Source organism: Triturus cristatus, chromosome 1_2 (assembly GCF_964204655.1).
Source record: "Triturus cristatus chromosome 1_2, aTriCri1.1, whole genome shotgun sequence".
Classification (NCBI taxonomy): Eukaryota; Metazoa; Chordata; class Amphibia; order Caudata; family Salamandridae; genus Triturus; species Triturus cristatus.
In genome coordinates this window covers 238,434,510-238,460,343 of record NC_140580.1, presented here as the reverse complement: position 1 = coordinate 238,460,343, position 25,834 = coordinate 238,434,510, and the positions used below count along the sequence as shown (strand labels likewise).

General features: G+C 45.8%; 1 protein-coding gene across 6 annotated transcripts in view; it reads left to right on the top strand.

The window, feature by feature from the left end:
* SIRT1 (sirtuin 1) overlaps positions 1–25,834 on the top strand; it is a 647,146-nt gene that overhangs the window by 285,417 nt on the left and 335,895 nt on the right. For all 6 annotated transcript variants that reach the window (XM_085603543.1, XM_085603538.1, XM_085603542.1 and 3 more), the window contains one exon: positions 2,441–2,588. In XM_085603543.1, the coding sequence (XP_085459669.1) occupies positions 2,441–2,588 (148 nt within the window). The remainder of the gene's footprint in view (positions 1–2,440; positions 2,589–25,834) is intronic.

Here is a 25,834-nt window from a genome sequence, read left to right as displayed (position 1 = left end):
TGAAAGATGGATCGCCCAGACGATCCAGACATGTTCCAAAACAGCAGTTGTAACGATGGTACAAATACCAAGAGCGCACTCAGCAAGGAAAGAGGCACACTCTCAATGTTTCCCAAAATGACCTCTGCATGGCAACCACGTGGTTTTCTATACATAGCTGTTTGTAACATGTGTTGGCCGTAGATGCATATTATTGTCATACTCCTGCCCTCTAGTGTTGGGCTCGGATGTTTGCAACTTATTTTTCTAAAGAGAAGTTTTTCGACTCGCGAGGTATATAGTGACTCCTCCTGTGGCCTGTATTGCACATTATCATCGGCTCCTTTAGTAGATTTTTTTCCCCGCTTTCAGGTTCGGACATTAATCTAGGAGCTCTGTGACCGAAGCTTGATTGCTGCCATGAGGACTGTCCAGTGCCACGTTTTCTTCACCCTTTGGAAACCTTGACAGCGAATGCACCTATTGGTGTTCCTTCCATTTATCGATCTGCCTGCCTGGGACCTGTTCAACTTCGTTTTATTTTCAGATGCTACATTCCTCTGCTCGACAATGACACCTTTTAGTTTTTGCCCCAAGTACCATGCCAAATACTCCAGGCAGGACCAGCACTCAGTCTGCAATCTTTTCTTGGCCCCCTGGATCCCAACAAAGTGTCGTGCGAGGCATGTCTGGCTTTTCGTTCCAAGAAAACCGTTAGGCAAAGCGAGAACTACCCATAACTCAATTGCTCACTCCACACGTGAAAAAGGAGCCTCAATGGCTTTTTTTAGGAAACATAGCACTAGCGGATATTTGTAAGACCGCTACATGGAATAACCCACATACATTCACAAAACACTATTCACCAACTAATCAACAGGCTAGAGTGGGTCAAACTGTATTGCGAATACTTTTTCAAACCTCTACGGCTAACCACTGCATTTGGTGAGCACTCCTGTACATTCCATGCTAAGTATATGTATCTATATCCTACACCTGCCACGAATGGAATATGTTACCATGTAAACATCTATTCGTAGCGTGTAGTACTGTAGATTCATATGCACCGACCCTCCTCCACACAAGCTACTGATTGATGTATTTACTACTTTATTAATATTTTACCTATCCTAATCTTTACCCACATGCTCCTCTTTTCTGTCACTATCTTGCTCCTATCCTAAGTTCACCTGATGAACTAAAACAGTCTAACAAAGGAGATGATGATAATGTGCAGTACAGACCATAAAAGGAGTCCCCATACCCCGTGACTCAAAGAACTTCTTTGAAGAAAAACAAGTTACAAATTTCCGAGCTCAACACTAGATGGCACGAGTATGCTAAGCATATGAATCCAGATTCACACTGCAAAACTAAATAGTAACTTACCCGAACAGATTAGTTCTGCTGCTTTAAGAAGTTTCTGAATTCGCATGCAACCCTCTCAGAAATGAGGAGGCTGCTGAACACAAAAGGTATAAGGAAGATATATAGGTACTATGAAGCCACAAATGGACAAAACGTTGGCAAAGGGAAAAATCTGAAAATGGCATCCATGCATAGGGGGCTTCCAGGTTGGGTGTCACAGAGGCATGAACAGGACCCTAAATGGTTCACACAACACAGGTACAAAAAAAAGTAACTTAAGACAATTCTAGACCCAACCACTAAATGGTGGAGTGATGCACTGCATGTGAAATCAAAAAATTCTTCAAGCTATAAAACTTCTGCTGGTAAGTACTTTTTTGTTATTGCTAAATGGAATTAACTTCTTAAACTGGTCTAATTGCTTGTTCCCATTTTAGCATAGGAGTCTTTGGCTGGTCATTTTTGCTATGTATTTATGTACAAAATTGGAAAGTTCGTGGGGTTTTGCTGGAGAGTTTACGAAGGAACGTACTTAAACACCCTTGAATCTATTGATTTTATCAGTTTGCTTGACAAATCCTGCCGCCTAACAAGGCTTCACTGTCCTGCAAGATCTCCACCTTCTTGCACTATATGGATATATTGATCTCTGGCATAGACACACAAGTCTGCATTTCGCCTTCTGGTCTGCCTCAGCTTTACAATTTCCTTATGCCCCATCCTTTCCGTTGTTGAGAAAGCTAGTTTGCAGCATGGAACGATCATTAAATGCCCCAAAGTAAATTGAGAGAGAGTATACATGTTTTACGTGGTTGATTTTAAGAATTGCCGTGTGGAAGTATTATCACTGTTTTCAGTGTTGATTTGGAATTTCTTACAAGTTTTTTTCTTGTCCAACATGTAAACTAAGAATAAATAAAAATTGCTAATATGGTGATTTCCAATCACTTGCTCAGTGTATGCTTTTAAGTAGGTAGAACTATGAAGGACTATAGATTTATATTTAATAGATTAGATTTTTTTGTGTGTAACCTTCATTTGGCTAAGAATGTTTAGCTCTGTAATTTATTTTTTGAATGGATTGTTTGTTTAGGAGATATATCCTGGCCAGTTCCAGCCATCGCTATGTCACAAGTTCATAGCTATGTTGGATAAGGATAGAAAACTACTTAGGAACTACACACAGAATATTGATACTTTGGAACAGGTTGCAGGAATCCAAAGAGTAATTCAATGTCATGGTGAGTACATGCATTTTCAGGTCTAATTTTTATGTACGGCAGTCTACTAGCTTGACTGCTATAAAAGAGGTGTTGCCTTTAGATCACATCCATACTGAATTTCTTAATCAGGTTCTGCTGACACTTTACCATCCAATATCGTTCTTGCTATGTTCATGAGCCATTTATTAAATTCATAACATTGTAGTAACTTTGTAATGCTGTTTATATATTTTCTTTGTTTGAATCTTATGCACTGCATTACTGTTGGACCCGATCCTCTCTGCGGGATCACCCCAACCTTTTGCTTTTTCTTACCCTCTACGTTTTGCTGAATACATTTTTGCTGGCCATAGAACTCTGAGCACTTTACCACTGCTATCCAGTGCTAAAGTGCATGTACTGTCTCATTTAACCACGGTAATTTTGGCTCATACCTAATTTGCTTTTTAATTTACTTCCAAGTCCCTAGGAAAGTGTACTATATGTACCCAGGGCCTGTAAATTAAATGCTAGTAGTGAGCCTTCAGCACTGATTGTGCCATCCACTTGAGTAGCCTCTCAATATGTCTCAGGCCTGCCGTTGCAGAGCCTGTGAGTGCATTTTATACTGCCATTTCGACCTGGAAAAATAAACCTTTTGCCAGGCCCAAACCTTCTTTATTCATACATGTCACCCCTAGGGTAGGCCCTCGACAGCCCAGAGGTTAGGGTGCAATGTATTCAGAAAGCAAAACATGTAAAAAAAAAAAAAAAAATACATGTCCTGGCAGGCCTATAAATGTTACTAGACTTGCTGGTCTATTGACTTAAATCTTTTCGACCCAACTGTAATGTACTTAATCCATAATCTGGTCAAATATTTGATTTTACGGAGCCACCTTTTTCTTTATTATCACATATGTGAACACCTTCAAATATGCAAGTTCAGCATCTCTGCTGTACAAAAAAATATTTTGTTTTGATTTAATCGTCAAAGTGGTTTCTCCAAGTATAATAAGGATCTAACCCACATATAAGGTAAACATAACCCCTGGCCTACCTTTTAGTTCACTAATAGCATTGCCATCAGGACGGGGACAGGAATGGTATTCGGTTCATGTTTAAAAACTCACTTTTACTAAACTTGTTACTATAGCATGATTAGGTAGCGCACTGGCATTGACAAACCGCATAATATTCAATCAGAATGGCCATAAACCTTCCCATTAACATGCAGTTTTACTGATAAAACTTTTTAGTGTATAAACAATCTGTGGAAATTGGGTTTCAGCAAAAATGTTTCATTAACACATCACCAAGTAAAGTGTTCTGGTTTGTTTTCATCCTATTAAAAACCTATTCATTGCACAGAATTGCAAAATATGGGCTTATATAACTACTAAAATACATTTTGAAGTGTTTGTACTTTTGAATTACAAGCTATTTAAATGTTGTGTTGGAAGAATACCTGACATCCTACAGCCCTTCATTTCACACACTTTATAAGAACGATTGTCAGACCATTCACTTTACAAAATCTTTTAATTATGCTGCTTATTTTATCCTGGAGGGTGTTTACTTGCATTCTCTGACTGCAAATTGTAAGACCTAGGCCGATATTTGACCTCTGTCTCAACACAGACCAAATGTGATAAGATAAAAAAACTAAATTGAAATAAGATTAAAGAAACAAAATTGAAGGGTATCTTTATTGATCATTTACTTTCTAAGATCACAGAACACCTGTTCTGTGTCCGTTCACCAGAATTGGCAAGTAGGCCCTAAAAATAGCTTTCCCTGATAAAATCTGACTTGTCATATCAAGTGGGCGAGGGCCTTTCTCTAGGCCTGCCTAGTAGTTTTGCCAGGCCTATCTCTCCCATAGAATACCATTGGAGTTTCCTTATTACATTTTATAAGTGTAATTTCTAAATGGAAAGAGATGACCCCATCAGGTTGGGTGTCTCCAGAACCACAATTTAAAATCCAAATTGATGGTGAAGTCCGAATTTAAATTGCAATTCTGAAAATGCCACTTTTAGAAATGTTGTATTTTTTTGCATTGGCCATCTGGTGCCTGCAGCCTGCTCTGGTCATATGACTGGGTGTAGTTGACAGTTGGGTTTTATGTATTCCTCCTAGACAGCTACACACAATGGGAGCTCAAGTGACTGAATGGGCCATCACTGGCAGGAAGGGAGGAGCTGGGCCCAGCCTCACTTACACCTGAATAGGTTGTGTCTCGTCTCCAGACAAAGGACTGCATTCCCCCCTGTACTTAGCCTGGAGCCAGGGCAGATAAGGCAGGGCATCTGTACACTTCAGTGGCATACCTCTAGAAGCCTTTCCACTCCATAGGCACAACTGTGTAAAAGAAGGACCTCGGCCACCACCCCTTCAGTCAGGGGTGGGGGAATCATATCGTCCGAACGCCCAAACCATGTAGATTTTTATAATGGGCAAGAAGATTTAATGTCTGTTTTGTCCGACGGACAAGAAGACATTAAATCACTAAACATTGGTCTCTGCCCTCCAGCTCCCTGGCTCTGTGATCTGGAAGCGCGATGCCGCTGCCCCAGAAGTGGAGCTGCGGGGCTGACACAGAGATAAACAGAGAACTGCACTGTCTCTTTGGCTGCTGGCAGGTAAAGGCCAGTGTGTGCAGGAGCAGATGGATGAGCACAGGGCCCCAAGAGTGGAGCGGGGCTGGAGACATAGCCAGGACCGGGAGAGGGGCCTGGGAGGCAGCAGACACAAGCCCCCAGAGCACTGAAAGACAGTGGCCAGGTAGGGGGCTCAGAGACAGACCCCCGAGAGAGGAGGACCAGGCCTGAGGCTGCCTAGAGGACAGAAGCTATCTGGTATACTTAGGATGGTGGGAGGGAGAAGAGGCTTTCTGCCTGTGGCTCTAGGGGAAAAGGCCGGTCTGCGGGAGAAAGAAGCTAGCCAGTGGGGCTCACAGTAGCTATAATCGGAGCAGTGGGCAGGCTGCCCAGAGGGAAGGCCCGGAAGAAATTATCCGAGGGTCAGAACCGGGTGCAGAGTTAGGCAGCTCAGGGAATTACAGACCAGATGGGCTCGGCAGAGAGCAGCCTGTGAACGGGGATAGGTGTTCCTCCCTGTCAGGACGGGCTCTGGGTGGGGCAGACGCTGGGGAGGGAGAAAGGGACAGCCACCAGAGGAGGAGAGCCGGCAGCGTGGGACAGGAGAGACAGACACCGAGGCAGCCACTCTGGCCCTGCCACTGAGCAGAGAGAAGAGGCTGCAGTTAAGGGATTTCCAGGGATGCAGCTGTGGAGCAGATACATTACCGGTGCTAGGATCACCCTAAACCTCCAGTATGTCATGAGGCTGTAGCAGTGTGGGGGCATAGGCCGCACCTCCCTTCACAGACCATCTTCACTTGGCACTGACTCGCCTTCCATGACCCTGCACTCGCACCCCAGTCTTGCGATCTCCCCTTTTCCTCGGAGCATTGGCCTCTCCCCAGATTAACGACTCTTCCCTTTTACCAGCCCTAACCAAAGAACCAACTCCAGCCCCTACCTAAAACCCATCTCTGGTGCCAGCTACTTCCCTCAGATTCAAAGACTGTGCTGTAAACCCAGCCATAACGGGCCTTCCTTAGCACGAACTTCTTCAAACGTCCCACAGCAGAATTCCTTTTTTTTGAAAGATGCTTCCCAGTCTGCCTCTCCTCTCCTGCAATTCGTGCAAGGGCTTGTTGGATCTGTTCTTCCCAGTACAGAATTTAATCATGCTTAAAATGATTAGTTCCTCAGTGATGTACAGTCTTTGTGTGTCTTTCTCTAACCTGTGTATCCCTGATTCAGGCAGGATGGGCCCCTTAATGCGCCTGTCTTTTGGGTGGAGAGAGTAGGCCCCTACTCTTTGTACACACCTCATATACTACCCCTTCTGTAGGGCTCAGGGAAATGGTCCCCTCCCCCTTGCCTCTCTGTACACATCACATTCACCTTAATGCAGGGACACAAGAGTCCCTCGTTCCACTCTGTGTCTGTCCCATTGACTCCTCTGTTCCGGTTGGGTGCAGGGAGATGAGTTCCACCTGCTCTGTGCACGCTGCATATACCCACCTCTGGGTGCAGGGAGGTGGGCTGCCCCTTACCTCATATCTCTCAAACGTTTCTCCTTTGCGCAGGTTGTTGGTCGTCCGCTTTCACCTGTCTCTAAAGTCCTTGTATGCATCCCTTTCTAGGTCTGTTGAAGTTAGCTGTGTGCTCTTTTCCTCTGTAACTTTTCCTCTCTGTGAACATACAACAGTGGCTCCTTGGTCCATTGGATGGTCCCTGTTCTCCAGTTCTCTATTCTCATTCACTTTATTTACACCCCTTGCTTGTGGTATCCCATGTAGTTTCAGTTGTGAAATTTAAGTAAGTTGTTGGCCCCCCATAATGGGTGAATTCTGCGTTTGGGGAATGCTGTTGGAGTCTTGTAAGTTTTCAGCTTTTTTTTTTAATGTGAAATTAGTGATGTCAAGAGGGACAACACACACAAATAAGGGGGAGTTGATGTGTGGTTTATGCTTTTAATCCTTCCAAAGTTGCTAGATTGAGAACTAATTCCCATCATGGTTGTAATGTGTATATTCTTCTGATTTTGTGCAAGTAGGCAGTTTATGCTCTTGGCTGCTTTTCCCTCCTGCAGAAGTTATCTTTTTGGCTCCAGCCACCTGTGCGCTGGAGTAGCGGACTTCTCTGTCCAGTATGCTTGCCTGCTTCCTCATCTGTGGACCTGTGCACTGTGCAGACTGCCCAGCTGTTAATTATTTATGCATATCGCTCCCTCTGTGACAAGTTTAGAGGGGATTCTTGCTCCTGTGCCATGTTTCGGGGGGACGCTTGCTTCTTGACCTCGTGTTTTAGAGGAGTAACAACAGTGGCAGGTCAGCCTGTTTTAGAGGGCTGGCGAAACTGGCTCATTGGTCTTGTTTGACTGTGGGTATGGTGGCTTGTAGGCCTGAGTTATTTGGGTGTGAATGGGGTGCTGACTTGTGGCCTGGTTTGGGAGGGAGGTTGGGTGCTTATGCTGGCTTCTGTGTCTGGTTTAGGGAGCAAAGGCTCAACTTTGTTGCAGGGTTGGAGACTCCTGGGCCTTGCCGATAGACTGGAGACTCCTGTGCGTGCTCTAGAGGTGGCTGAAGACTCCTGGGTGTGCTCCAGAGGGCTCTGGCTCGTGGGACAAAATTAGGGAGGCACTGGTGCATATGCCCAGCTTAGGAGTTGAATGGCCTTGGGGTGCTGTTTTCTGAGCTGATAATGCAGGTGCTGTTTTTTTTAGCCCAGTTTAAGTCGAGAGAGTGTTGGTTCTTGAGCTCTGTTTAAAGGTAGGGGTGCCGGTTCCTGGTGCAAATATTATAGGAGAGGCTGCTGGTTCCTGGAGCAAATTTATCCACCATTAATTCTGCTCTCGCATAAAGCGGACTGATATCATCCTGCGTATATGGCGAGCAGTGGGAAAAGTACATATTTTCCCATAAACATTGACACAGTTGTTTCTCTGTCAGCCCTTATAATTGATTTATGAAGTAGGTGTGACAAGTGGATTTTACAGCACATGTAGATCCCAGCTAGAGGGGCGACTTACCCTAGCCAGGGCAGGGGGTTGTAGGCATGGCACACAGGGATGTGCCATGTCGACTCTTCACTTTGTCCTGCACCAAAACACGCAGCCTGCAAAGGCAGTGTGTGAGTGTAGTGGTACAGGACCTCTAGGGGTGGCACAATAAGTGCTGCAGCCCTTAGAGGCCTTCTCTGTTCACAGTGCCCTGGGTACCTGTGGTGCCATTTACCAGGGGCTGACCTGTGGCCAGAGATGCCAATTGGGTTTAGGCTTCAAAGCAGTTTTAGGGAAAGAACATCGGCCCTGGGTACCTGATTAGCAGGAGCCCAGGGCACACTCAGTCAAAGCACATCAGCAATTAAGCAAAAAGAGGGGGCAACTATGCAGAAAGAGGGCACTTTCTCACACAACACCACCCCCACCAAACGAAAGAGGATGAGACTAATCTTTCCCTAGAGAGTGTCCATTTTCTAAGGGGAAGAACCTCGAAAGTCCATTGGCATGGGCAGTCCCAGGTCTGTGTTCCACTACAAAGTCCGTTCCCTGTAGGGAGATGGACCACCTCAACAGTTTAGGATTTTCACCTTTCATCTGCATTAGTCATCTGAGAGGTCTGTGATCAGTTTGTACTTGGAAGTGAGTATCAAACAAGTATGGTCTCAGCTTCTTCAGGGACCAAACCACAGCAAAGGCCTCCCTCTCAATTGCACTCCGATACTGCTTCCTGGGGAGAAGCCTTCTGCTTATAAAAGCAACAGGTTGGTCTTGGCCTTCATCATTGGTCTCGGATAGGACCGCTCCTATCCCTGGCTCAGAGGCATCGGTCTTCACTATGAACTGCTTGGCATAATCTGGAGCCTTCAGAATTGGTGCTGAGTACATCGCCTCTTTCAGGGTGTCAAAAGCCTTTTGAGAACAAACTGTCCAATTTACCTTCTTGGGCATAGCCCTTCACAAACCTCCTGTAGTACCCTGTCTACCAAGGAATGCCCTGACTTTGGTTTGGGTTGTTGGAACTGCCTAGTTCAGGATGGCTTGGATCTTGGGCTGTAAGGGTTGTACCTGGTCTCCACCAACAAGGTGGCCCAAGTACACCACAGTTCCCTGCCCTAGCTGGCATTTGGATGCCTTTATAGTTAGAGCTGCAGTTTGCAGGGCATTTAAAACCTTCCCAAGGCGGATCGGGTGATCCTGCTAGGTGGAGCTAAAGACAGCAAAATCATCTAGATAAGCTGCACCAAAGGACTCCAGTCCAGCAAAGACTTGGTTCATCAACCTCTGGAAGGTGGCAGGGGCATTCTTTGAACCAAAGGGCATAACAGTAAACTGATAATGCCCATCAGGTGTGGAGAATGCTGTCATTTCTTTTGCTTCTGGTGCCATGCCAATCTGCCAGTACCCTGCAGTTAAGTCAAAAGTCATTAGAAATTTGGCTGCACCTAGTTTATCTATCAATTCATCTGCTCTTGGGATAGGCTGAGCATCTGTCTTGGTGACAGAGCTGAGCCCTCTATAGTCCACACAGAACCTCATTTCTCTTTCCACCCTGTGGATGAGGTTTGGGTACTAGAACCACTGGGCTGGCCAGGGGCTCTCAGTGGGTTCAATAACCCTTAACTCCAGCATCTCGCTGACTTCAGCTCTGATGCTTTCCTAGACTTGATCAGACTGGCGATAGTTCACCTGTCAAAAACAAAATCTGTCACCAGTGTCCACATAATCGGTATACCATTTTGTCTGACCAGCTTGCTTGCAATCAGTCTGCTGTTGGGCAAGGAGGGTGTCTGAAAAAACAACTCCATCCACTGACCCATCTTTTGGGCTGTATGAGAGGAGGTCAGGGTGAGGTTCACTCTGTCTCCTGATCCTTATCAGTCCCCATCAGCATGGTGATGTCAGCCACATCATGGAAAAGCTTAAGGCGGTTCACATGGATCACCCTTTTGGGTGTCCTGCTTGTGCCAAGGTCAACCAAGTAGGTAACCTCACTTTTCTTTTCTAGGATAGGGTAAGGGCCACTCCATCTGTCCTGGAGACCCTTTGGTGCCATTGGCTCTTCCAAAACCCACATCTTTTGCCCAGGTTGAAATTCAACCAGTGCAGCTTTTTGGTCATACCAGTGCTTCTGAAGCACCTGGCTGGCCTCAAGATTCTTGGATGCTTTTTCCATGTACTCACCCATTCTGGACCTTAGGACAAGCACATAGTCCACAATATCTTGTTTGGGTTCTTGGAGAGGCTTCTCCCAACCCTATTTTACAAGACAGAGTGGTACCCTGAGAGGATGGCCAAACAGAAGTTCAGAGGGGGAAAACCCTACTCCCTTCTGTGGCAATTCTCTGTAAGCGAAAAGCAGAAGGGTAAGAGGACATCCCATCTCCTTTTGAGTTTTTCCGGGAGCCCTATAATCATGCCTTTCAATGTCTTGTTGAATCTCTCAACAAGGCCATTAGTTTGTAGGTGATGGGGTGTAGTAAACTTGTACTGCACGCCACACTCTTTCCACATGTGTTTTAGGTAAGCAGACATGAAGTTGGAACATCCTTAGGAAACCCTACTCTGGTGAAGACACCAATGAGGGCCTTGGCTACTGCAGGAGCTGTAGTAGTCCTAAGGGGAATTGCTTTAGGGTACCTAGTGGCCTGATCCACTACCACTAGAATGCATATGTTCCCTGATGCTGTGGGAGGTTCAAGTGTCCACGCCTACCCTTTCAAAGGGAACCCCCACCACAGGTAGTGGTATTAGGGGGGCCTTTGAGGGGCCACCTGTCTTGCCACTGGCCTGACAGGTGACACAGGAGCTTACAAACTCCTTTACTTTTTGGTGAATCTTGGGCCAGTAAAAGTGGCTAACTAGCCTTTCCCAAGTCTTGGTTTGGCCCAGATGTCCAGCTAAGGGGATGCCATGAGCTAAAGTTAGGAGAAACTCCCTGTACTTCTGAGGCACTACCACTCTCCTAGTGGCTCCAGGTTTGGGGTCTCTTGCATCAGTGTACAGTAGTCCCTCTTCCCAATAAGCTTTGTCGGTACCACTGGCACCTCCCTTGCTGCCTCAGGCTTTCAAGAGCTGGGCAGACCTGCTGTCCAAGGTACAGCTCTTCCCTAGAGGGTCCCCCTGGGCCGAAGAGTTCAACCTTGTAAGTGTCAATGCCCCATGGGCTCAGTTCCCTCTGGGATGTCCAAGTCCTCTCCCTGAAGAGAGGGGTTCTGACCCTTTTGCTGTACAGAAGCTGGTTCCCTAGTTGTCTTACCTTTTCTCTTGGAAGTTTGGGCCATACTTTCAGGCTCCAACACTTTTTCACCCTGTCTCTTGCTCTGTGCTCTTGGTTTTTACACACACCAATTCAGGGATATCCAGCATTGCTGCATGCGTTTTCAGTTCAACCTCCGCCCATGCTGAGGTATTCAGGTCATTGCCAAGCAGACATGCAGCTGGTAGCTTTGGAGAGACCACTACATGTTTCAAGCCAGTAACCCCCTCAGTCTAATGTCACCATAGCCATTTCATGCTTAGTGGTAACACTGTCAGCATTGGTGACTAGGTAAGTTCTCCCAATAAAGTATTGGTCAGGGGAAAGCAATGTGTCTCTCACCATAGTGACACTGGCACCTGTATCCCTCAGAGCCTCTATCGTAGTTCCATTAATCCAAGGGTATTGTAAGTATTGTTTAAGTTGGGTGGCCACACAGCTACAGTGGCAAACTCAACTTCCCCTTAGGAAACTAGAACTGCTTGTGTGGAACCCGATTTGCTCTTGGCAAACTGTTGATCCCATCTGGAGACTTGCTACCCCAGGAGTAGCTGTAGTTGTACTAGGGGCCATCTTGTTTGGGCAAGCAGCATCTCCAGTTAAGTGTCCCAACTTTCTACAGTTGTTACACCAGGCCTTTAAAGGATCAAAGTTATTTCCCCTTTACCTATTAATTGACTGGGAAGAGTTTTGGGACCCACCCCCCTGTGCAGGTTTTTGGGGCCCTTTTGAAGACTCCGGCTTTTTATCTTGGGGATTATCATCACCTTTCCCCTGGGAAATTTTTGTAACCATTTTCTTTTGGTCCCCTCCCCAGTGTTTGTGTTTGTCACCCTTGTCTTGACCCAATGGTCTGCCTTCTTTCCCAATTCTTGGGGAGAAATTAGGCCTAGGTCTACCAAATGCAATTACTTAAAATATGTTCTTTCATAAACAGATTGTAAAGTCCATTGAAATCATGCACATTGTTTCCAGTTAACCAACCATCTAGTGTTTTACCCGAGTAGTCTACGAAGTCAATCCAGGATTGGTTTTGGGTTTTGTGAGCCCCCCCGAATCTAATTCTGTATTCCTCAGTTGTGAGTCCAAATCCCTCAGAGTTCTCTTCATGAGGTCATAAGACCCAGCATCTGCCTCTGAAGGGGCCAGGAGTCTGTGCGGTTACCAGAAAAAAGTTCCCAAATGAGTGCCCCCCAGTGTGACTTCTTCACTTTTCTCATTTTCACAAGCACTCTCAAAGGCTGGGAACCATTTTGTGATATCATCACTCTCTTCATATTTAGGGACAATCCCTTTGGGGATTTTAGGATCATAAGATTGCTCTTCATCCTTATTTAGTAAATTGCTGCCACCATTGATGGGTGCTAGGCCCATCTCTGCTCTCTCTTTCTAGAGCCAGCAGTCTTTTGGTCAGCCTTACTAAAAGGCTGTCCTCCTCATTGAGGCTGTCCTCAATAGTGCCTGATCCACTTGTGTGGAATCTGGGTAATGAGAGGTTGATTCTTGGAGTCAGGGCCACTGAGCCCCTTTTCTCAGTAAGCAGTGGAGGGGGTTTATCTACCTGGTCATCCTTTTCCACTGCTGCTCCATCTGACTGGTAATCACCATTTTCAGATGGGTGGCCCTTAGCATACCCAGCCAACGGCTTCTGGAGCTTTTGTTTGGTGGGATGGGGACCCATGGCTATGTTTGTAAGTTTACATAGGGACCTTACCTCCTTGAAAGACAAGTGAAGGTAAGGAATGAGGTCGAGCTCCTCAACTAAGTCCTCTGTCATTGTGGTTATTTTCACTAACTGCTGGGTTCTGGTTTTGAGACCTTGTTTAAAAAAAAAAAATTTTTTAACCCTAGCTAAAGTGACTTTTTTTACGTTTCTAAAATTCTAAATGGACTAACAAGACTTTTAGTAGTTTTGCAAAAAAATGCCAAATTGAAAAAATCAGAATTCTAAAGACAATTTAAGGGTTATGTCGTGTGATCAGGTGGTAACGAGGTAGTCCAACAAATCAAAGTTGGATATCCCACCGCTGATCCACCAATGTAGGAAGCTGGCTCTGTATATACTATACTAAAGTAAGGTATAGTGTCCCGAGTCCAGTGGAACCCCAAAGGTAGGTAGAAGCAAAGTAAGAGAGAACCCTACTCTCTATTCGTGGTTGTGTGGTCGATCATTGAGGCAGTATCAGAGGACAGTGTTAAGCATTTGTTTTACCCACTCAATCAGCAAATGATTTCACACACTCAAAGATTGACCGTGTGCTATGAAGGCGGTTTGACACACGGGTGTGTAGCGTACGCTCCATAAAGTTGTCCGGGGGGTCAATGTTATTTTCGTGAACCGCTCATCCCCAGGCGATTAAGGTAAATAATATTCATAGATAGAGGTTAGCCACCGGATGGTGCCATTTGATATGTATATTTAATTTGACTAAGATATTTTTGCTTTGCAGTTTCAATGGGCACATTGTAATTACATTGAGAGAACCATTGAGGCTAACACCGTGGAGAAAGCGAACGGTTGTGGTTTTAGAAGTGTTCATCGCAAGACATACTTTATAATCGGTAAACATAGTTGAACGCATCGGTTTTTGGGCTTTGTTTGATTGTAGCATTTTTACAACATATCTTAATGACTTTCCAGTGTTCCCCTGCAGGGAGGATTAGCGGAATTTGTTTGTGAATATTATCATCAGTTTTGTTTGACTACATCACGTTCAAGGTAATTGATAAGGCTGTTCAAAGCAAGCAATCTGAGCAGAGATTAACGACGGCTCATATTGTGAACAATCATTTATTTTTTGGTTTCAGTACAGAGGGCATTTCGAACCGGGCATTGTTAGATGGTCGTTTTAAATCTATTGTTGGCAAGTCGCAGTTGTGTAATGGCAGATTTTACTATTCATCATGCACTGGGTGTTTCACTTTGGTGATAGTTCACTCATTATTTTTATTTTATATTAGATTCGTGTGAGACAGTTCATATGTGATTCTTTCCACTATGTGTTATGCTGAAGAGAACAAACACATTCATGTTTATTATGTTTTACTTTTCAGTTACCCTGAAGAAGGGATCTTGCATCCCGAAATGCGTTGGTACAAAACAACAAATTACTCATAAGAATGTTCAGTTATATTTGTTTAAATTTATGTATTGTTCAATCACAAGAAATGATAAGAATCAATAGTATATTGGTTTCAACATAGAATGTTTTCTCGCGCTAAGCGACTTTGATGAGATTCATTTTGATGATATGTTTTTGTAAAAGCAAGATGCATTAAAATAATGCGTAATGTATGAAAGTTTTCACAATTTTGTGGGTATACATTGGCAAATTCGGTTGGTGGCTGCCGGCAAGCAGGCCCCTGGTTTTGTCAGAGCAAAGCTATTGATCTTTTGCTCAGGGCAAATGGGGAAACAAATAAGCACCAACGGTGCACCCTCAGCGGCTCTAGGGCAGGGTGCTGTTTTGATGTCGGGCGCCCTTTTGGTTTCAGTGGGGAACCTCCAGTTTGCAAAGGCACTGCAGGCATGGGGACGAAGGTCTTCTGGGTGCGACCACCACTTCGAGCGGTAAGTTAGGGGTTGGTTAGGCACAGTTGGTTTGGGCACATAAGGCCGTGGGGCGTGTGGTACAGGGGTGACTTTTGGCGTCAGATCTTCATACCCGCTCCTGGTCGCGGTTAGGGGGTCTTAGGGATTTAGGCTGCAGGCTTCAGCTGCAGGCTTGAGGCAGGTCAGGGGTCACCGGATCTCAGGTCAGGATCGCCAGGGTGATCTCGTGGTGTTTCCCCACTCGATCTCGGGCAGTGGACGGCGGGTGCAGAGTAGGGCGGAATTGCGGTGTCCGTCCGGGGCCAGAGGTTGCAGGTGAAAAAAATCCAGTGCTCACGGGAGACAAAGTCTTTGTGCTTGAAGGCAGGCAGGTCCTCGGGGGTTTTCAAAGTTGCTTGCTGCAGGACACACCAGGATTTCGTAGGAGCAGGTTGGAGGTGGCGACAGACCAGTAGGACTGGGGCAAAGTCAGTGGGCATCTTCCTCTTGCTAGCTTCAGCACGGCTGTTCAGTCCTTCTTTTCTTGTTGCAGGTTCTTGTCTGAGGAAGCAAGGTTCAGGGGTTCCCCTAAATACTAGATTTTGGGGCGTTACAGGTAGGTAAAAGGCAGGGACCAATGGGTCCGTTCCCTGGGGTTAGTACACCTTTATTATGCCATCCTCCAGTGGGAGGGTGACTTGAGCCTGTCCCTAGTTGGCTGAGTCCCCCCATCTTCAAGATGGCGTGGACTAAGAGTTGTGCTTCACCTCGCCTCCCCCACCTGAGGGGTAGTGTTAGCAGAGGTGGGCACACCTCTCTTCCTCACTTGTTTTTCCCGCTGGTTCTCCCGCCCAAAGTGGGGGTCAGAACCAGTGGGGACCAGTTGCTGAGAGCAGCAAATGACCTGGAGAAGCTCACAATGGCAGCAAGCCTTTGAAGCTTCCCCTTCATGAACCCTGCCCATCCTGGGGGAGGAGGCTTGGCACCTCGTCCAAGGATGTGCATTGTTTCGGGCCCCTGAGAGCAGCAGGCTCTTGACCCAGGGATCCACAAACATGTCTGGTGGTTGCAGCTGAAAGCAGCCACTCAGCCTGGACTCGAGGTGGGTTCGTTTTCAGGGAGCATCTCTAAGATGCCCTCTGTGTACATTTTTCATTAAATCCCACACTGGCAAGATGGTGTCCGAGCAGGACGTGTGAGTGAGGAGCTCAGGCGCTGTTCCCCCATCCAATGGTTGCACGGCCGAGGGGGCATTGAGAGCAAGCCGAGAAGTGGTGATAAAGAAAAAGATAAATTACATATACAGACTTAGCTTATGGTGTTCTGGCAGTACAATTGATTGTTGGATCGACGGTCAGCAGGAGTGCCGAGGTTGAGAAGCTACGTCTGGAAGTGTTTGTGTGTTCAGCGTTCCAGTGTTTGAGCGTTGCAGCTGTAATAATTGGCGGCGGCGGCACTACTGCAGTATCGTTGAAGCGGCTAAAGCGCATATTTGGGCAAGGTGACTGCTATTTGGCAAACAACTTTATTTGCAGCGAGCGAGCTGCTACATTGTTTCGCCCTAGACCGCCTTAACCGCCTGAACTTCAGTTTGGTTATAAAGAGCTGTAATTGTAACAGCGGGTTGCTACATGGTTTCGCCCTAACCGTCCTTACTGCCTGAGATTTTCAGTTTTGCTCTAACCATCCTAACCGCCTGAGACTTTGTTTGGCGGTATAGTTGCGGCTGCGAAGACCGTGTCAGTGAGTGTGACAGCTGGCTATAGGGAGAAATTTTTGTTGTTACTTCGGCCAACTGTAGCAGTAATAACGTCTTAAGGGAGTTTCTAGATTGGTCCACTGCATTTTTTTATTCATCAGAGAATTTGGAAATTTTAAGACACTGCCATAAAAAAAAATCTGTATATTCGACGTCATGCCTCCAAAAACTGGTTGTGGAGGCAAAACCAAGTAAATTAGTGACACAGTGAGTAGAAGCACAAAAGATGGGGTAGATGAAGCTCGTGTACAGACTGTAATGCAAGAGTTGAGTAATAGGAAGATGCCGCAGATACCCCAAATATTTCTCCCCCCCAAAAAACCAACAAACTGTGGTGTCTACTCGGAGTCTGGCAAAGGCAATAAATGATGATGAATGAGCATTCCGAGGGAGCGCAGCGGAAGGAGCGCCATAAAGACCATATAAATCAAAAAGGTATAGATCAAGAGGAGGTCCCTGCGCTCGTGGAAATAGGAGGGACTTTGAATCGGATTAAATCCGCAGCGGCACGAACAGGGCAGCAGGAGGAGATTACTACGCCTGCTGCAATAGCCGATATTGGTTTCGAAGGTGTTAACAGGGAGAGTGACTCAGGGAAGGCAATTTCTTTCTATGTCGGATCATTCATCTGATGATGATGGGGATGAAGAATCAAGTTTGAAATCTTTTTTTTTTTTTTTGGGAGAGATCTGGGATTAGCTCTGGTAGTGAGCTTAATACTTCAAATCCGGATGAAGACAATCCTGAAACCACCATGGTACATAAACAAAGGGCTTACAAGGAGGGTGAAGTAGCAGTTCAGGTTGCCATGATGGGTGGCCTTTCTAGTTTCACTGCAACCGAACCAGCCCCATAAACGGCAAAGGGTGGTGAAGGAGATGAGCTATCTCAAACATCAAATCAGTGTGGGCAGATTTCATTGGAGTCAATTTATCAATGTATAACAGAACATATGGCCGAGACTCGTACGGAAAGTGCTAAAACATTTGTTGCTTGTCAAATTACAGAACGCTTTCAGGTGTATAGCGAAATCTGAGTTTACGGAACGGCTGAATGAGGCAGAAGCAAGAATTTCCACATTAGAAGACGGCATGGCGAAAAGACAATGGTGGACAATTCACAGCAATACAAAGAAGATGTGCAAGCCAAAGTTGTGGATTTGGCAAACCATATTCGGAGGAACAATTTGCAGATTTTAGGAATTCCTGAAGGCATTGAGGGACAAGATGTTCGTAAATTTGTTGTGGAACTATTCACTGAAGCCTTCCCAGATTTAAAAGACTGGAATTGGTCCAATGAAGTACATAGGGTGCATAGGTTCCCATTCAAACAGAGGCCCACAAAATTTGGTGATAAGGTCGTTCGACCGAGAGCAATTTTGATTTGTTGGAGTAATTTTCTGGCACGCCAGACGTTATACAAATTGGCTTGGCCAGATAAAATGAGGGCTGCGAAGGGAACTCCATTTTTTGTGCGACCGGACTTTTGTCACCAAACTGTGGAGAAAAGGTGGCAGTTGCATACGTTGATAACTCCCTTTCAGGGGAAACGAGCGCAAGTGTTTCTGTTAAATCCTGCCAACCTGAAAGTTATCTCTAAAGGCCAAACACGCTTCTTTACTTCAGAGTCCACAGCGAAGGAATATTTGGCCGCGATATAAGTGTTTAATTTTGTTCCTATGTTTATTATTGCCTTTTAAGCCGTGTATAATGGCGCAGAATTTTATAGCTGGTACAACCTGGCTGTGTCAGTATTATGTTTTGGGTTATGTGTACGGTTGTTGGATTCAGAATATGGTAGTAAATGGGGAATCCAGGTAATGTGTTTAATTTAGTTTTTTTCCAGCCAGATAGCGACAGGTAGGATGGGGGAACACAGGTGGGAGAACTCACTCTGCATCAATAGGGCCATGGGCCCATTTGCCTGTAAATTGGGGAGAGGGAGTGGGGCGGGGGGGAGTTTGGGGGGGGGGGCAGGATTTGGGGACACGGGGGGGGTGAGTGCTTGGTATGAGGGGATGGGGTCAGGGCTTGGTATGAGGGGATGGTGGGGGGTTGTATTTCACAAAAATCAATCCATGTGAAAATATTGTTGATTTCTCAAAATGGTCAATAAGTATTAGACAAAGATTAAGAACGAGTCTGTTATTACTGGATTACTTTAAAAGATATGGCGGTTAAGGGAATTTGTATATGTTCTTTTAATGTCTGTGGCCTAAATAATAAAAGACATAGGATAGTCGCAGAATTGCATATTATAAAACCAGATATCCTGTGTAGCCAGGAAACACATACCTTGGCCCAAACGTAAATTGATGGAAGAATTAGGATACACACTTCTTGCTCACCAATTGGGGTGGAGCTATTTTGGTATATGGAGGCATCATGGGGACAGGGAGAGTAAAGGTGGATAATTATGGGAGATGGGCGATTGTCGAATGTTTAATAGGAACAACTAAGTCTACTATTTGCTCTGTCTATGGGTCAAAGGTAGATGAAGCTGGTATATTGGAAGATCTAAATGTCGAATTGGCATCATGGCCCACTCCGCTAATTCTATGTGGGGATTTTAGTATCCATTTAGAGGGGCACATTTTACGTCCCAAATATAAGTATGTGGGCCGCAAACCCAAAGTCTTTAAGGCTTTAGCTCAATTATTGAGGGATCATGGGTTAGTGGACTCATGGAGGACAATACATCAGTCAGATCTCGGATATACGTTCTACTCACATCCGCATCAAATATTGGTAAGATTAGATTATATATTTCTGTCTAGGGTACTCATAGCTGGACCAAAAAAATGCACGTCTGGCCTCGAATTGCTGCAGATCACGGTCCTCTTTTGTTGGACTTCTATACGATTAGGCAGAGGAAGGGTGGAAGGACATTCACTTTTAACAGGAAACTATTGAATGGTAAGGTATTAAGAGATCACTTGATTAGGTGGGCAAGGCATTTCCTTGATATAAATAGGGGATCTGCCTCGGGTTCTATTGTATGGGACCCTCTTAAAGCAGGAATACGGGGTGAGGCACTTAGTTTTGGGTTAGCTAAATTAAATGAAGGGCAAATAGCAATTCACCAGTTGTTGGAGGAGGTTCGGGAAGTGAAATTGGAGTTGATAAAGATCCTTAGACCGGGGTCATACGCTAAAATTATAAATAGTAAGTTAGCATCTGTTAAAGCTCAAATAAATGCAATTTGGTGTAAGGAAATTGCCCTTCAATATAATACCTATAAACAAAGTAGATCTGAATATGGAGTCGACTGGGCGGTATCTTGCACAGAGACTTAGACAATCCTCTCAAAGAATCTTGGCTATGATTGATGCTGTGGGCAACACGGTTGAAACAGAGGAGGGTATCCTGTTTTTTTTTTAATGAGTTCTAAAAGAAAAAAAAAGAGGTGAGCAGCCTGCCCGGTTCAGCTTGCTGGTGTTTGGTTGAGAAGACTTCTGACCTCCGCATCCCTTGGGGGAAAAGGCAGTTGGATATGACTCGTTAGCTGCACAGGATACAGCAGGAGGAGATTTGGATCTTGGCAGTCGTTTGGGCAGGCAAATGTATTAGAGTTATTTTGCCTTCGCTGGCCATACCTGCTGTGTCTGCCTGTCAGGGGGAGCGTAGAACCAGCGCGCCTGCCGCAGCGGCCCACGTCCATTCTCACCATCCTTGTTGCTGGGAGGACTACACCTCCCAGCGTGCTTAGCGGCCGGGATGCCGCAAGGAATTTGTGGACACGCCAGGAGGCGCTTGAAAAGGCGCTCAAGGATCCCGCAGCGCGGGAGTCCTCTCTGGCCATACCTGCTGTGTCTGCCTGTCCGGGGGAGCGGAGAACCAGCGCGCCTGCCGCAGCGGCCCACGTCCATTCTCACCATCCTTGTTGCTGGGAGGACTACACCTCCCAGCGTGCTTAGCGGCCGAGACGCCGCAAGGAAGTTGTGGACGCGCCAGGAGGCGCTTGAAAAGGTGCTCAGGGCTCCCGCGGTGAAGCCCGGGCCGGTCGAGGCCACCCCTCTTTGAAGAAGGACTGAACAACGCGGGTGAGTGCCTCATTATTATATTTAGTGCCACACTGGATACATCTTGTTTTGACACCTAAGCTGGTTTAAAACTCTTGCTACTATGGGAAAACGCACCATGCTACCACAAACACGTCTCATCGCAACCAGCATTAACAGCATCCTTGAGAGGGTTGTCAATATCGTTTCAGGCGAAATTTAACTCACTGAAAGACGCTTGTCCATGGATTCCGAAGGGCGGGCAGCTGTTTGACATCATAGAGGTGCCCTATTGGATAATACCCCTGAGTCACTTTCGTTATTACAGAACGGCTTAGAAGTTGAAAAATCTCCCACCATAAACGGAGTGCTAGTAGCCCGGACACAACTGAGAAAACCAAGGAACTCCCAACTATTAAATCCACCCCGCTTGTTGGAATTCCTGCGGTTAAATGGAAGAGAGACTGGGAATCCCATTAATATTAAAAGGAAACAGCCCAGTCGTATCACCCCTGCTCGAAACTGTCTCTCCGCCTGGATACAACCATCTACAACTAACTTTGACAATACTGAGACTCTTGACGCCCCTCTGGCATTACCAACAGGGACTATGAGTTTGAGTTGCTCAATTGGCACACAGACTGAGCCATCATCTTTCTCTGAGTGTTGTGGGGATAGTATTGTTGCCCTAGTAAATAATCAAGTGAATGCCCTCTTGGAGGAAAAATTTGCTTTACTTAAGGCATCCATTGACAACCTGGCAGTAATCATTGGAGGGGGGGATTATTTAGCAGGGAATGCACAAATGCTTCCCACCTCAAAGCACGGAGGGTGGGGGTAACACAGGGGTAATAATAAGCACACCAAATATACCGAGCATATCGACCGATACCCCATCTGGAACACAACCCTCCAACTCCAGTGCTATTACTATTGCAAGAAAGCCTTGTGTATCATTAGATCAAGCACTGTGCCTCCCCAATTCTAATCCAGCTATTAAGGGAATTTGCACTGAAACAACCACCTTCACACGCACCCATTGTCGGCAGGAGAATGCAAGCGGCCCAAGCAGACCCAAGGGTGCCGCTCGGAATCTATCGATTGGCAGCTCAAGGTGTAATGTATCATCTCACCCAAATCGTAATGCCCTGACGGCCAACCAGGATATCTTGAATCTGCTGCCGGCCGCTTGCCCCCATGTTCTGGTCCTAGCAGGCGTACCAGCACTAAATCAGGACCAGCAGGAGACTTGGGAACAATTGCGCAACAAATGTGTTGGATGGCTTTCTAAGTTCACGGGGTTTCAAGTATCTGATTGGAGGGACATCATTATGGTACGCAGAGTTGGGTGGGTTGGCGCCCTAACAAAAAACATCGAAGGGGACTGCATTGTAATTAATTTCCGCAGGCCAGCCTTGGTGAGACCTCTACTGAGGCCCTGTGAGTGCGAAACTCTTATGAATACTAATATTTGCCTTTTACCTCTTGGCTATTTTTATAAGTCACTTAAGGGTCCACGTTTCAATGCGCCCCCTCCTGTTCATGCCGTAAATAGGTTTGAAGCCCTCTCAGGTCTGGATATGCAAGATTGACTACCATCTCTCACGGCAGTACCCGCCAAGGTAGAAAGCTCCCAGTACCTAACGGAAGCAGAAACACTTGGCTCTGATACTTGTTCCTTTAACTCCATCACACCCAGCTCTCCAACACAATCAACGTGGGCTAACCAACCAAATTCTGGTCCCATTGACTCCATAATTGATGAAACTAGGCTAAAAGTCCTCTCATGGAACATAGCTGGGCTAAGGTAAAAAAAGTGATACTGCTTGGCTACGCTTTGTGACTACTCACCATATTATAGCCTTACAAGAAACATGGGAGCCCACTGAACACTTTTTTTTGGATGGCTATCATTCTGGAATATAAAGCTATAAAGTCTAACGTGGGCAGAGCCGGGGGGGTGGGGGGGGGGGGGGGTCTTCTTTTGTTGTTTAGTCTTAAACTCTCTTATAACATCAATCCAATCAACGTCTGCTCGCCCCATGTGCTGGCTGTAGAATTGACAGGGTAGAAATTACCCACACTTCTCGTGGTCAATTTCTTCAACTCTTTCACCAGGACTAACGAGACTGAGCACCTAACGGCACTGGAGGACTTTTTAGTGGCGTATGGGGAAGTACTGAATCCTATCATAACATATTAATCCTGGGAGACTTCAATACTTGTACTTGTTATGTTGTTATGTTATGTTATATACACTTGTACCGCGCACGGATACTCCGAGGAGCGACCCGGCGAGAGCCTGGCAAGGGTCCAACTCAACAACAGATAAAAGGACTAAAACAGAAAAGTTTTCAGCTTTTTTTTTAAAATCAAAGGGTCCTTAATGCCCCTCAAAGTCAATGGCAAAGTATTCCACGCCTGCGCCGCCAGCCGGGAAAAGGAACTTCCACCCAGTCTTAGGCGCTTGAATCGAGGAATCTCTGCCAAAAGTTGAGAAGACTAACGCAGCTGTCTTGCCGGGGTATAGAAAACCAACCTATTCTGTAAATAGATGGGACCCAGCCCATAAAGGGCTTTATGAGCAATGGATAACATTTTGAATTCTATCCGGGCCTTCACCAGGAGCCAATGCAGAGATCGCAGGTGAGAACGCTCACTGCACCTGCTGGAAAGACCCAGCAGGAGTCGGGCAGCTGAATTTTGAATCACCTGCAATTTATCCAACAGTTAACCCGGAATGCCAGCGTACAATGCATTAGCATAGTCAAGGCGCGAGAGAATTAAAGCACGAACCGCAGTCTCCTTCGCAGCCTTGGGCAGAAGAGGAAGAAACTTGCCCTCTTAATTGTTTAGCATTGTTAGAGGAGGAAGCTGGTCTGCAGGTGCAAAAACCATTTTGAACATTTCCCGTCTGGTACCTTTTTAGAAGGCATTCTATTAGCCCATAACTTGAACTGTCTACAACAATCAGATAGGTCTGTACCTGTAGCTACCTATATTGGCCATGGCTGCCAAAGTGTAATTGATCACATACTGGTGTCCTCTCCGTTAATATCCGCTGTAGGGAATTTAAGTGTCACCCAGAACTTCTTCAATGATCATAACCCTTTGACACTGGATCTTTCTCTACGAGCTGCCTTTAAAAGCAGGGTTGCTAGTCAACTTACCAATATAAACATTAAACCCAGAGATCAAGCACGTAGAGTGAGGTGGGACGCGATCACCCCCGAAAGCTTCATTGATAATTTGTTTATTACATGTGCCACAGAGCTTGAAGTGTGTCTAGATCAGGAATTTCATGCCAGCTCTATTTTGGACGCCTTTGAAACAGGTTGCCTCCAATTTGTCTACTACGATCAGAGCAAGGCGTCCAAAACTGAAGAGATGGTTTGATAACTGTATGACTACCCATAAGGAACTCATGCAGGCTCTCAAGCAAAAACAGAGGGCGGTCTCTTTAATTAAATATAGCAGAAAGGCATATAAACTTGCGGTAAAGAGTAGGTAGAAACAACTGAGGGAGATAGCCTGGGAAGAGCTTAGTTAAGCCAGTGTGCTGGCTAACCGCTCCAAATTCTGGTCCGTTGTTAATAGCCCTCTATTTGATGACTCATCTAACTCCTCCAGAGTGTTTAGTTCCCGCAGAGACATGGGTCCAGCACTTCAACAAAATTTATAGTGATGATAACCTCAGGAACCCCGTGGGACAAACCGTTTCCGGGCTGGTAGGCTCCCTGCTTGTTTTTAATACAGATGAGGTTTACAAAGCTTATCACAACTTCAGTAGGAAAAGCGCCTGGGCCCGACTGAGTACCCGCTGACCTTTATAAGGCAGACTCAAAAGTTTGGGCTAAGATTTTAACTCAAGTTTTTAATGCAGCTTGCAAGTCTAGTTTTCCCTTGTCATGGGCAAAAGCGGTGATCATCCCCATTTTTAAAAAGGGTGTCAGGGATGACCCAGCTTGTTATAGGCCCATTTCGCTCCTTGATTCCTCGGCCAAAATCATGGGAAAGTAGTCTTGGAGCGCCTTACAGCTTGGCTTGATAGCGCCAATATAGTCTCGGACCTTCAGTATGGCTTCAGGCCAGGGAGGGGGACAATGGACCAATGCTTTAACCTCCACCTGGTGATAGGGAAGTATACTGTCGCCAGGAGGGGGGATCTGCATTTGGCCTTTATGGACCTCTCCTTGGCTTTTGATCTTGTTAATAGGTCTAAGCTGTGGCTGATCCTTCAGGAAATGGGGTTAGATCCTTATTTGATCTCCTTCTTGGCCACTGCCCATGATAATACCACGGCCGCAGTACGCTTTAATGAATACGGTAGTTTGACCGAGTCTTGGGTGGTAAAAAGAGGGGTGCGGCAGGGATGCATACTGGCCCCTCTGCCGTTCACCCTCTATATCAATAAATTAGGAGACTCTTTAACAACCTGTTGTAAAGACATAGTAAGAGCCGGTACCAAAATGATCCCGGCACTCTTGTATGCCGACAATGCTAGGGGGCTGCAACTGCTTTTAAACTGTTTTATAGATTTTATGGATTCTTTGGATCTAATTACAAATTTTAAAAAATAACATGCCATGACAATAGGCTCTAGGAGGGCGGCAAATGCCAAATGTTATTGTAAGGGGGCTGAGCTAACTAAAGTGTCCACTTTTCCGTATATAGGGGTGCTCTTCGACGTTCAGCGTTCATGGTGTGCACAACGCACACTTAAAAAGAATGTTTTAGCAAGAGCAGCAGGGGCAACCCTAGATTTCTCAAAAAGAATAGGCTCTAAGCCGTTCCCTGTTATTTTAAAGGTCTATAACGCGAAGTATCCCCATGACCACCTATGGTAGTGATATTTGGGGCTATAAAGATGTGAAAGAAATACAAGGGGCCGAAAATAATTTTATGCGTACACTTCTCTTGGTCCCAGCATCCACCCCAATTTTTAATCTACATGAGGAGTTGGGAGCGGGCAATTTTTCAGACCTGATCGCGGTCGCCCCACTTCTACGCTGGCTAAGAATTTGGGCACAACCATCTCCAAACCTAAACCAATTGATTATTCAAGATTGCTTAGCCCTGGAGAAGGCATTACAAATTCCATGGCTCAAATATACTAAAGATCAGACCGAGAATCTTGGTTGCCCCGACCTGTTCATGT